At 37.0% G+C, this 13430-nt stretch overlaps 1 protein-coding gene across 1 annotated transcript in view; it reads left to right on the top strand.

Moving 5' to 3' along the window:
* The first annotated feature begins 832 nt into the window (after positions 1–832).
* Positions 833–13430, top strand: part of GOPC (golgi associated PDZ and coiled-coil motif containing) — a 47582-nt gene continuing 34984 nt past the window's right edge. Inside the window, exon 1 of the mRNA XM_063096881.1 lies at positions 833–1361. Coding sequence (XP_062952951.1) covers positions 1074–1361 — 288 coding nt within the window. The 5' untranslated portion in view covers positions 833–1073. The remainder of the gene's footprint in view (positions 1362–13430) is intronic.

Raw genomic sequence — 13430 nt, 5'->3', positions numbered from 1 at the left:
CAACAGGGCTCTACATTCAGTTTATTTCTGAATATATGAACCTTTATAACTTTAGGTTTTTTTGAAATGTCACGTGTGGGAACAGTGTACCAATTTTTAAAAATTACACCTTTTAAAGTAGTTGCTTTCAAAATCAATGACCTGTTGTGTAATAACAGGAATACCATGGGCCAAGCACTGTCGCTAAGTATTTTACCTTATTACTTAATGAAGTAAATTTTGGAAACTAGGCTTTGGGGTTACATAATGCAACTAAGGTGGCACAGCTAGTATGTGACAGGGTGCACAATCTGAACCCAGGCCTGACTCAATCACAAGACAAATGGTCTTCTAATTCAGCAAAACCTGGTCAAGCACTTCAGTGTGCAGCTTTAGGCATTTCCTATCTGGAATTCAGGATCCGGTTTATCAAAAACAGTCAGTGCATCCACCCACCCCACCCTAAGCAGGAACTGGAATGAAAAAGGTGAAACGTGGCTACTGCGCATGCTCCTCGCTCCTCATTCCCCTGCCCCCGGACGCCACCGAGGCAACTTTACGCGACTACTGTAGAACGGCTCCCACCCACTGTGAAGTCAGACAGGCGAAAGCCGATCCCTTCTGCGACGTGGACACGCTTCTCTTCCCCGGGCCTTTCCAACCTGGAAGCCGACACCATTCACCTCCTATTCCCAGGGATCCAATTACAGTTTGCTAGTCGTCAATATGGCCGTTGACGGGCCAGTCCCAGGCAGAGGCCTTTCATAGGCCAATGGCGCACCCTGGCCCCGCCCATTTCGTCCCTCCGGGCTGCGTCCGCCCAGCTCTTCGCTACGCATGCGCAGCAGGGGCGATCCGGGAGGTGGGTCGGCGCGAGTCTTGCGTGTGCTGCCGCCGCAAGTGCTGCCCCGGTCGCCTCAGTCTCCTTGTTCCTGGCAGTCTGGGGCTGCCTTGCCAGCGTTAGCGGTGCGAGGGAAAGGAACGACAGACGGAGCGTACGCGCACGCGCTGGAGTCCCCGCAGTCCCAGCAGTTCTCTTAGCGCGGGTGGGCGGCTAGGGTCAGCAGCAGTCGGGGGAGGCCCTAGACGGCGCCATGTCGGCGGGCGGCCCATGCCCGGCAGGAGCGGGAGGGGGCCCCGGGGGCGCCTCCAGCGCCGTGGGGGTCTCCCCTGGCGGGGTATCCATGTTCCGGTGGCTGGAGGTGCTGGAGAAGGAGTTCGACAAAGCCTTCGTTGATGTGGATCTGCTCCTGGGCGAGATCGATCCAGACCAGGCGGACATCACTTATGAGGGGCGACAGAAAATGACTAGCTTGAGCTCCTGCTTTGCGCAGCTTTGCCACAAAGCCCAGACTGTGTCCCAGATCAACCACAAGCTAGAGGTGAGTCGCGGGCGCTGGCATTCAACCCCAGGCTGCCCGGTGGCGTCAGATCCCGTTTAACGCACCAGTGAAACGACCCTAGTTAACTGCCCATTGGGGCACCCGGGCTTCGAATGTAATCGGAGAGTGAGTGTGTATGTGTGCGAAGGAAAGAAGCGTGGTGAGATTGGGGGAGGAAAAGGGGTGTAGACCGACGTGTGGGTTTCCCGGCGTCCTGTCATCCACCTCCCTAGTATCTCAGGAGGAAACAGGAACAAACTAGCCTCCCTTGTACGTGTTACATTAATAAACCTAACAAAAGGTCTTTGTCTTGAGAATACCTTAGCTCACCTTTTGACATTTGAGTTTTGCAGACCTACTTTCACATTGATAAACCAAATTTGCATATTTTCAGACAGATACAGTCCTGATTATTTTCATTGTAACTATTCCAGATCAACGTCTATAGTTGCACACATAGATATGCATGAACTATTTAGGGGAATTTGATCAAAGCTCTTCAGCAAATTTAGTGAAATACATACGATAGTATTGTCTTTCTCGGTTAGTGAAATATATACGATAGTATTGTCTTTCTCGGTTTACATCCACAGTTGGTACTTAAATTACAGGCAAATACCTGCAGAGCTCTCTGCAGTTATTCAAATGACTTCTAACATTGAGATGTATGTGTCTGTACTTTACTGTATTTTCCAAAGTTTGGATTTATTTTTGAGTGTGTGTAAAGAATGATCATTTGTTTTAGTCTCTAATCCTGGCTGTGGGTGAGGGTGGAGTGGTGATGATTCCAAAAAAAAAAAAAAAAAAACCCAAAACAGACCTACCACATCGTCCAGAAAATTAAATTAGGACATTATTACCATATTTCAAAATCATGGTAGATTAACTTATTACATAAAGATCACTTTCTAACTAAGCAATTTAAATAAGAGAATGGATCTTTCATTTTAAAAGTAGTTAAAAAGGCAATAAATACTAATGTGCAAAACTCTTTGAACGTTCGCTTTCCTAAGAAATTATCTGCTACTAGTTGTAATAATTGAGAGTGCCCATTGTATCCAAATCAATACAAATGATAGATATGCATCCTCTCCTTGCTTAGTTGTCAGCATTCTTCCTCTTTCCTATTAGTCAGCCATAAAAGGTGTGGTATAATTAATCTTTGATTAGCATACATTTACACCTCCAAGATTCTGTGGCTCTTCAGCACTGAGAGGACTTAATTTCATTCATCCTTTTTGAAAATGTTGGAATGAAAGTGCTGATATCAAGGTAATCACTTCTTATGTAGGTAAGTGAAAATGTCTCTTGATTTCCTAACTAGTGGTAATTTCTAGAAGATAGCTATGTTTTTCAGGTAGTGAAATTGCATTTGATGGTTTTTAGAAATAGTGCTTTAGCTTTTAACAATGAAGATCATGTGCCACATGAGGACTTTCATATCCTTTTCAACTGCAAGTATCTACTGGGGATAAATAGCTTTTAAAAAATAAAACAATGTCTAATTTATTTTAAAAATGAAGTTAGGAAATTTTAAGCAGTGATGTTTTCTGATGTCAGATGTAAAATCTAATTTTGGAGAAAGGATCATTTTTTAAGTAGGAGGTAGTTCTCAATTTTTTTTTTTTTTTTCATTTAAAAATATTTTAGATGAGTATTCAGAGTTGTAATAAATTATTTATGGTCTTTTTTTTCAGAATTTGTAATTATACTGACTCCATGTCCTAGCTAGGAGATTGCATTAGTTCTCAAAATAAGAAAATAAGAAAAGTTGGCATATCACAATGTAAGCATATTATTTCAATATGCTTGAAATCCTTGACTTAATGATCTTAGAAAACAGAAGGAGGAGGGACATAACTTGATTTTTTGTTTGTGTATTTTTTCAGTTACGTTGACTTATTTGTCTTTGGTATTAATCTTTACGCACTTAGCAGCTTATACAGTTTACATGGAAACAGTTGTGTAATTCTGTGGAAAGAGGTTCATTGCCTTTCAAGGTAGACTTGCTGTTGTGCCATCTGCAGAATTTCAAGGGTTGCTGCATATACTTTTATCAATCTTCTGAGATCTTGAAATTTTGGGAAAGATTTTCATACTTTCTTGCCCTGTTTTATTTAAGTAAGTGGATTGAATTAGTTTTATTGTTTTAATTGTATGGACATGAAGACATAATATTTGAGGCCATCTGTGGTTTGATATAACAAATGTACGTCAAGTTCAGTGGTTTTAGAGATTTGTATCCTTAACTATATTAACACAGTAAAATATTTTTATATAATCAAACGCAAATACCTCCACTGTAGTCCTTCCAGATTGCCCCTGTTGCCCAGTCCTTGTCTCTTTAGGTAACACCACATTTAATATTTATCTAGAATTTAAGGAAACAATTTTGATGCCAAAAAAAAAAAAAAAAAATCATAGATTACATTTTAAAATTAAATATAAATGACATCCATGTGACTGATTCTCGCTATAGGTTATATTTCTGAAGAGGCATGTCTCTAAGGGGAAGGAGATGGCTGAAAATATCAGAATCTTTTAGGTTGGTACCATTTCATAGTACTGTGCTCATATCTCTAGTATACTTCCCACCTGTTTGAGAATTCCTGCTGTGTGCCACTTGGTGAAGGCACTGACTGGGATAGTAGTCGCAATAATAGTAGTAGTAGCAGCAGTAGGTGTATTAAAGCAGAACAAAAGTTGTGAACCAATAGTTTAGAAAAACTCACTTCTCTGCCTTGAAATACAAAGTGCAGCCTGTTCACTCCTTTAAAATAACAGCACAACAATATACCTTCTATCACATCCTACGTTCTCCCAGCAATTGCTGAATTAGTATCTTATACTAATCTGACTATTATCTAAATTAATATCAGTAGAGAAACTTTTAATTTTGTTCTAGAGCCACATTGATAAGGAACCTGGTGATGTTCTTGTCTTTGTGCTGCTTTAAATCTGTTCTGTTTTTAAACAGACTATTTTGCAACATTGGAGTTGAAGTTCAATATTTATCCAGTATATACTTAGTGAACATTAATTATGTGCCAGATACCGTATTGGGCACTTGGGATACAACGGAGAGCAAAAAAGGACATAGTCATTGCTATTGTGGAGTTTGGATTCAATTGAGGGAATTTGTTGGGGGGAATAATCAAGTAAATAAGAAATTGCATCTTTGATGAGTGCTATGAAAGGTATATAGATAGAGTAATGAGAGCCTATTCTATTAAGGCTTCCCTAAGGAAATTACCATTGATGTAAGGAATAAAGGATGAGTAGGAATTCAGTAGGCTAAGAGAAAAAGGATTATCATTCAACATTGAAGTAGAGGGAGTAGGAAGTGGGAAGCCCCTATGATAAGGGGGCACTAAGCAAGAGCATAGTGCATTTGAAGAACCTAAACCTAAATTTGGTATGTATTATGATACCAAAGGGCAAAAGAAGTGAGATGCAAGATAAGTTTGAACAGATAGGAGGGACAATAGCTACATGATTTTATAGGTCTTACAATAGATTTGGGACTTTATCATAGTGAAGTGTTTAAAATCAGATGGTAACCTCAGATATGAGGTTAGATTTGTTCATTCTGGCCATGGTATGGAGAGAGTTTGGGGGAATGACAAAAATGAATGCAGGAAGTTATTTAGGAGTTTCTTATCATGATCCATGTGAGATGATGATAGTGTGGAGTAAGAATGAAGATTGAGGAGAGTGTTCAGAACAAGAGACTTGAGAGGCAGAAATCAACAAAATCTAGAGATGGATTGAATTGGAGGTATGAGGGAATTCAGGATAATTCCAAGATGTCAGTTTTGTGTAGCTGACTGGATAGGTATAGGTGGATATGAGATATTATTAGCAGTAATGATATTACCAACCTTATCGATCAGTTACTATATGGGCCAGGCTCTGTCCAAAGTCTTTTACATATAGTGATTCATCAAATTCTTAACAACAGTCCCATGAGATAGGTTTATTAATATGGTTATTTACATTTTACAGGGATTAAGTAGAAGACCTGAGGATACAAAGCTAGAGAAATCAATCTCTGTATGAACACACATTTATGTCTGGTGGAGGACAGAGGAAATGGAGAGAAAATCAGGCAGGAAGAATGAGTGTGGCTGAGTAGATGGCTGTAAGGGAGAATGTGGGGTTCAAGGGAGGTATTGTTTTCATTTTGTTTTTAAATGAAAAAATAAACGAGCATGTTTATAAGTCAGTAAGAAGCAACTAGTTGAGGGAAAAGCTAACTATTATAGAGAAAGAAGGGTAGTTATTAAAAAGATTCTGAATGAAGATGTGGAAGTACAGGTAAAGAGAATGGCCTTGTACTGAAAGAAGGACAGCTATTCATACTTGGAGGGAAGGGACAGTGGGATGCAAGCAGATGGTGGGAGATTGTGGGAGTTTTTGTGAGAATAGCCTGGGTCAATTGCTGAAAGTAGATGAAAGTGAGATCTGGAGGTGAGTGGAAGAGGTTAGAAACTTATGGAAGAGTGAGAGAGCCAGCTGGCCAGAGAAGTAGAAGGAATTGACAGGCAATGTTAAGGACCTATACGGAGTTAATTATATAAATTCGTGGTGCAACCAGTCTACCCTGTTGTGTGACTTTCTCCAGCAATACTAATCTGTTTACGTACAGGCATGGTAATGAGAGTAATAATTAGGTTCATCCAGTGTTGTAGCAAAGAAGTTTGTTATGTAGACAAGAGTGTTACTGAAATGAAAATGGTAATGCAGATGAAGAAAAGGAAGTAGAAATGACAGGATTTGATAATTATGTAGATGCAGAGGAAAAGGGAGAGGAAGGGTTAAGGATGATATCACATTTCTCTTTGGGAAAAGTATTGTTTGATACCTGTTATGGGTTGAACAGTGTACCCCTAAATTCATGTCCACCCAGAACCTCAGAATGTGACCTTATTTAGAAATAGAGTCTTTGCAGATGTAATTAGTATATGGATGGAGATAAAATCATAGTGGATTAGATTAGGCCTTCAATCCAATGAGAGTGTTTTGACAAGAGAGAAAAGGACACACGGATACAGTGAAGAAGGCTATGTGAAGAGGGAAGCAGAGATGCGTCTACAAGCCAAGGAATATTAGGGATTGCCAACAACCACCGAAAGTTAGGAGACAGACCTGGGACAGTTTCTTTCTCAGGATCTCCAGGAGGAATCAATCCTGCCAACACCTAGATTTCAGACTTCTGGCATCCTGAACTGTGACAGAATAAACTTGTGTTGTTTTAAGCCACCAAGTTTGTGGTAATTTGTTATGACAGTCCTAGGAAACTAACACAGTACTGTTCACTGAAGTTAGGAGTCCAGGAGAAGGAGCAGGTCTGGCAGGAAAGTTAGGAATCCAGGAGAAGGAGCAGGTCTGGCAGGAAAGATAATGAAATAAGTTTAAGATATTGTGTATATTCCTAGCATAGTTCTTAACTTTTTCTTAACATATCCCCACCAATCCATCCTTTTGCTGCCCAATCATACTAAAATGATTCATTTTAGTGGTTCATATCTAAAAAGGCAGATCTGATTCTGTCACTCTTATTTCTATTACCTCCCTATTACCTATTCGCTAAAATTCAAACTCTTTATTGTGGTGATTAGTGCCCAGTCTGTCTTTTTCTCTTATTACCCCTTCTTAGATGCTTTTGCCTCAATAAAACTGGTCTATTTGCAGTTCTATTAGTAGGTGTTCTCTTTCATGGCTCCTGTACTTGGGCATAGGCTTTTGCGTATAATGCTTTGTTTGTTTCCCCTGTCTACAGTTTCAGATACTCACTTAGCTTTCAAGATTCCAGTTACATCACCATCTCTGTGAAGGCTTTCCTCACCCATCTCTTCACTGCTCTCTATAAGCAGAGCCTGTCCTAAAGCCTTGTACTCAGTTCTGTTGTATTTACTATGTTGTACTATAAGTGGTTGCCATACTCTCTACCTCTAGAATGTAAGCTCTTTGAGGGTCAGGACTATATTTTAGGTGAAGTAATCTGAACTGTCAAATGCTTTTTGAAAGCCGACTTGAGGGTAGCAGTATTTCTTTGTGAACCCATTTTGGTTTCTAGGAGTTGGGGTTTTTTTCGTTTTTATTTTTTTGTTTTTTTTTGAGCTTTCACGTTAGACACCAACCTTTCTGACCTACTTAATCCTTATCTCACCTGCCAGCGTTTTTCATATATTAGATCTTTCCCTTTTCCCAACCCATGTATTAGCAGATTTCCATTCAACACTCAGGGAGCTTCTTTCTGACTTGCCTCCCTTTACCTCTTTTTGAATTAGTATGTGACACATCCTTCTGTAATAATGCTTACTACACTTTGCATCATAATTGGGGAAATGTATTTTTATCTTCCTCTAATAGTGAACTTTTCAGGGGCAGAATCCATGTCTTATTCATCTTTTGCTCTGGTGCACATTGTATACTCAGTAAATGTTTATTTGAATGAATAAATTATTCAAAACACCTGTAGTATTTTGCCATGAATCCTCAAAGATGGCCAGTGATCATTCTGTAATATAAGCTTCATGAGAGCTGGGAGATAACTGTCGTGTTGACACTATAGTATCTAACACAATGCCTGCCACCTTACTGAATGACTAAATCTGCAGGTTCACTTATTCCCCTCATATGTAATTTACAAGAATATGATTTGTGAGTTAATATTTCATGGTATTCCATTTTAAGAAAAAGTTGGAACTGTGATTAAAAATAACTGTAAACATTATTAAATAAGATAATCAAGTATGAATTTAATGTACTTGTGACATTCCTAAAATATTGGGTAGGTTGATTTTCCTCCCTACCCCACGTCTAGTTTGATCATAAAGCAACTGAATTCTTTGACATTAAAATGGAAACATTTTAAGGCATTTGGAATTTCATTTTGTACAAAGTGCTTTAACTCTCAAAATACATCTCGGATTTCTCTACTGGTTTTCATTTTCAGATCCTCCAACCTTATTTCATTCCTTTTGTCTCTCATATTACACACAGCTGCCCTTTTAAAAAAACATAAATGTGATCATGTCGTACTGCTTAAAATTCCTCAATTGCACTTTGAATAAAATTCGAACTCCTTATTATGACTGATAGGCTCTGTATGATTCGACCTGTGGGTATCCCTCCAGTGACATATCTTACCATTCTTTCCTTACTCATATGGTTCAGCCACATGGGCCCACTTTCAGAAGCTCTACAACAAGGTTCTCAAACTTTTTGCTTTCAGGACCCTTTTATACTTTTACAAATTTTGAGGACCCAAAGAGCTTTTGTTTCAATGTGGGTTATATGTACTGGTGTTTACTATATTAGAAATTAAAACTGAGAAAACTTTAAATATTTATTATATCATTTAAAAATAGCAACAAACCCATTACATATTAATATAAATATCATTTTTTGTTAAAAGATAACTATTTTCCAAAAAAAAAAAAAATTAGTGAAACAAATAGCATTGTTTTACATTTTTTCAAAACTTTTTAATGTCTGCCTTAACAGAAGATAGCTAGATTCTTACATCTGGTATTGTATTCAGTCTATTGTGATATGTTGTTTTGGTTAAACTATGGGAAGAAATTTTTTGACCTTATAGAGATCTGTAGGTGGATAAAGGGGGCTTATTTTAATAGCCTTTTCAGATAATTATGGACATTCTTTGATAGTAAAAGTTGACAAGAGGTAGTTTCTTAAAGGTGAGTTGCAATGTGGAATCTGAAACTGTGTAAATGAACATTTCATGCACTGTTACATCTGTTAAATTAAAATAAATTGGTCTGTCTAGCACTCTGAATGTATCTTTTGTCCAGGCATGATTTCATAACATCATGCATTGGTAATTTTGAAATGGTTTGCTAAGTTATGGCAGATATTCCAAATGTTGACACATCTCATTATCCAATATTAAAAAATCACATTTGTTAGTATCACTAATCTCATCAGAAAAATCTTTAAATGTTGGGAAGTTGTCAAGCTTATGACCATGGATTCAGGTTTTCCAAAATTCTAATTTTTATTTGAAAGCTCAAATTTTTGTCATTGCTAACAAATATTGTCAGTTGTTTTCTTGAAGTAACAGGTTCACTTTACTCATTCTCAAGAACATGTCTGCCAGATATTTTAATCTGAATGATCATAATTTGATCTTTTAGAAATGGTGTTCCACAAAAAAAATGTTCAGCTTGCAACTCGCATAAGTCCATTTTCCTTGAGCCAAGGTAGCTTGATATGCAGCAGAAATGCTTTATGCATATATCACAGAGTATAGAATGTTAAAAAGACATGTACTCAATCAAGGATTGAGATTTTTTAAAATAATTTTTATTGCTTCGTGAAAAACATTCTTAAATGTTTTTTGTTGTTTTTGTTTTTGCTGTTGTTATTTTTTAACCTGCGAATGCATAGCAGTAAAGAATACAGTGACTACTGGTACAGTGTAGTGCCACTGCATTGACTTGTGCTAAAATGCTTGCTTTTACTCATCGTTGAGTTTGCACCTGCAGTAGGAATGTCAATATAGTGAAAAAGACAAATAATGTTTTATTATTGTGAAAATAGTTTGATCTCTGGATCCCCTGAGAAGGCCCCACTCTAATAATAACCAAAACTCTTCCCAGAAGAATAGCCATACATTCTTTTAGTTTCTCTCTTGCAGCTTACCACAGTTTGTAATTATATATATTACTTGCTTTCTAATGACCTTGAACAAGTTACCTAACCTCTCTCTTCTTCAGTTTCCTCATCTGGACAACAAATGATTCTCTCAGAGGATTATTGTACAGATTAAGACAATTAAAATATGAATATGTTTAAAATAGTGCCTGGCACATAGTTAATGCTATTTTTATATATGTAATTCATTTTCTTTATGGGTTGTTTCATGCATCAGGCCGCTGTAAGCTTTACCAGGGCAGGGTCCACATCTGTTTTGTTCACCAGTGTATCCTCAGAACCCAGCAGCGCTTGGCATATGGTTGGTGCTCAAGAAATACTTGTTGAGTGAGTATAAGTGTGACAGTGTGGAATATTGAAAATAAAGATTTTTTTTTTGTCTAGACAGTGGAATAGTTTGGGGAGAAATAAAGGCAGATGAAATTAGTGGTCATTATGGTTGAATAAAAAAAATTGGAATGAATAAGTAGAGTTTTCTCACAGAAGTTTCGTATGTCAAATGAGCAGACTGTTTCAAGAGCTGGCTTGTATTAAGAAGGGGTATTATTTCCTATGTTGATGGATGGCAGAGGTTTTCAAACTTGATCTTTGAATATATTTTCTTTCTGGTCATAGTCTTATGTTTTAGAATAGGACTCACTGGCTTTCCATAATTTTGGGTAGTGGGAACAGTGCTAATCACCTCAGGTACAAAGAGAAAAAAGAAAGATACAAGAAAATTCTTTATAAAATGAGTGGGTTAAAGCAAATGATATTTTGAAGGAGTATAAGAAGAGAAAGGGAATGGATCAAAGTGCTTTACATTGTCCCCTTAACTTTGTTGTAGGAGAAAAGGTCTTGTGAAGCATGATTCTGCCTCTGCTGTCTGTCAGATAGTTTAGGATCCTTTATATGAGAATCTCTATGATACATTCTTTAAAAAATTTAGTTCCAGGAAAACAGTCTTGCTGGATAAAATAGCTTTGCTTCCTTTAATGAGGGAAGGAGAATTAGATTATAATAAGAGAATCTGTCGAGATTATCTTATTAATTGGAAGCTTAATATTAAATTTAATACTCAATAAAGTATAAAAGGTTATTATTTTTTGTAGTGATATCCTGCCATCTCTATATGATTTTTGCTTTTTCATTTGCTTTATTAAGTATATAAGCTTTTTTTTTTTTTTTTAAGATGACCAGTAAGAGGATCTTAACCCGTGGCCTTGGTGTTATCAGCACTGTGCTCTCCCAAGTGAGTCACAGGCTGGCCCTGAGTACATAAACTTTAAAGCCTTTTGGAAAGTAGGTGGGTGTAGATGATAAATTTTTGATATTGGCAAAATTATAATTATAATTGTTGATTAATTGATTAATTATTATTAATAATTTTTATAATTGCTAGAGATTTAAATTCCAATCTGAGGACAGACCAGTTATCTCAGTCAGAGTGTGGTGTTATAACACCAAGGTCCAGGGTTTGGATCCCCATACTGGCCAGCTGCAAAAAGAACAAAACAAAAAATAAATTCCCATCTGTACTTTTCATCGTAAATTACATTTTCAAACATAGGGAGCATATAGATATTTAAAAGCGTAACTATTTCTTTTTAGTGAAGTCATTACCTTTTTTATACATACTTTAAAACAAAAGGTGTAGAAGCAATTATAGGTAGATGTGAGATAATATTTACATCTTTGTCGGCAGTTTTCTATGCTGTAGTTCATTAAAGTTAAACTGCCATTTGGAGTCAACTATTTTCTTTGTAATTTTTCAACAGCTTGGGGAATGTATGCTTTTGTGTGCATGAATGTCTGTGCCTTCATCTGTGCCTGTATTTGTGTCTGTGTGTGTTCGTACCTGTGTATGCACACAGGTTCCAGTCCTTGTCCATGTGCATGTGTGTGGTGGGGGGTTCAGAATCTCTTGCTTAGAGCTCAGTCTAGTTCTGAGATTGGGGATTTATATGATCTCATTTGGAAGCTCATGGACTGCTTCCTTACCATTTTTCCTATTATTGCCAGAATTACAAAGGATATCAGGAGGTCTGAGTTTTAATCCTATGCAATTTGTAATTTGGGGCAATTCACATAATCTCTTTGGCTTCAGTTTCTTCATATGCAAAATAAAGATTTTTTTACCATTTTTTTTTTAAAGTTCTTATCTTGTACCTTCTAAAATTTTATCAAAAGATGTGTATAGCATGCTAAAACTAATGAGTGAGCCGGATCCAATTTCTCTGCCATGCAACTTGATGTTTGCTGATTACTTGTTCTTGTTTAGTCCTCACCTAAAACATGAGGTTTTTGAGGGATGATTTAGGTAAAATAAATGTCATTTTTATCCGTAAGACAGTTAAATAAAAACTAGCTTATGGTTAGAAAGAAAAAAGTGCAACTGTTGTATATTTTTAGAAGATTGTATAGGACAGGATTAAGGTCTAGACAAAATGGAATAATAGGAAACTGAATAAAAAAAAAATACTTTGATTTTGATGCCACACCATGGAATTCAGTAGTGGAATTCAGTAGTTAAGAATTTTTTTAGGAAGGAATTATCCTGATGGAAAAGTTTGGGTGTTCCGAAAGAGTTATCAGATGAGAAATAAGACTAGTAATGACTTCACTGAATACAAATGAATAGTGATGATAATCCTACAATGTTATTTAGGTAAACTGCCTCTCTGTTTCTCTTTTCCATTCCTGGAAGTACTTCATTCCTACTATGAGCAATATCCCCTGAGTTTTCATCTATCTCCCAACTCCGTTCCAGCTGATACAGCTAACACATTTTGAGAATCACTGCCTTAGAAAATTTCACCAGTGATTGATTTAATGGCTTGAATAAAGTGAAGGCCATGGTCTTAAGGACCGTAGACTGTCCTAGAAGGTGATTGTTTTAGCCTTAATGAGTTCTAGGGAAAGGATATCTTGATGGTGAGTTTTATTTTATTTTTTCTATAAATGAACCTTCATGATCAAATGCAGGAAAGTGAAAAGATTGTCTACCAAATGAAACCTGTATGTAATGTACTCTTTGTTTTGTTTTTTTAAAACGTTTTTTGGATATCACTTGGAAATTTTAGTAAGGTTGAAATCAGCTGTTTTCCTTTTAACTTTCATTATTTACTAGTTCATAGTGTGGGGTAGGTAAGACAGTGAGGTGAAAGATATGTGCAGACTTTTTTTTTATGGTCAAGCTGGTTTCGAATCTGTTATTTACTACCTGTGTTATCCTGGGCAAGTTGTTTAAACCCTGACTTCCAGTTTCTTTCACTAGTAAAAAAAAAAGGGGGGGGGAGTATGATAAGGATTAGAGATAATATATGGAATGTATACCTGCCATATGGTAGGTAAATACTTGCTTTGTGATAGTGTGAATATTGTTAGTAATTTAAACATATGTACCAT

This window comes from Cynocephalus volans, chromosome 5, assembly GCF_027409185.1.
Source record: "Cynocephalus volans isolate mCynVol1 chromosome 5, mCynVol1.pri, whole genome shotgun sequence".
NCBI classification, from domain to species: Eukaryota; Metazoa; Chordata; class Mammalia; order Dermoptera; family Cynocephalidae; genus Cynocephalus; species Cynocephalus volans.
The sequence above is the reverse complement of the archived record's forward strand: the minus strand, read 5'-3'. Positions and strand labels throughout refer to the sequence as shown.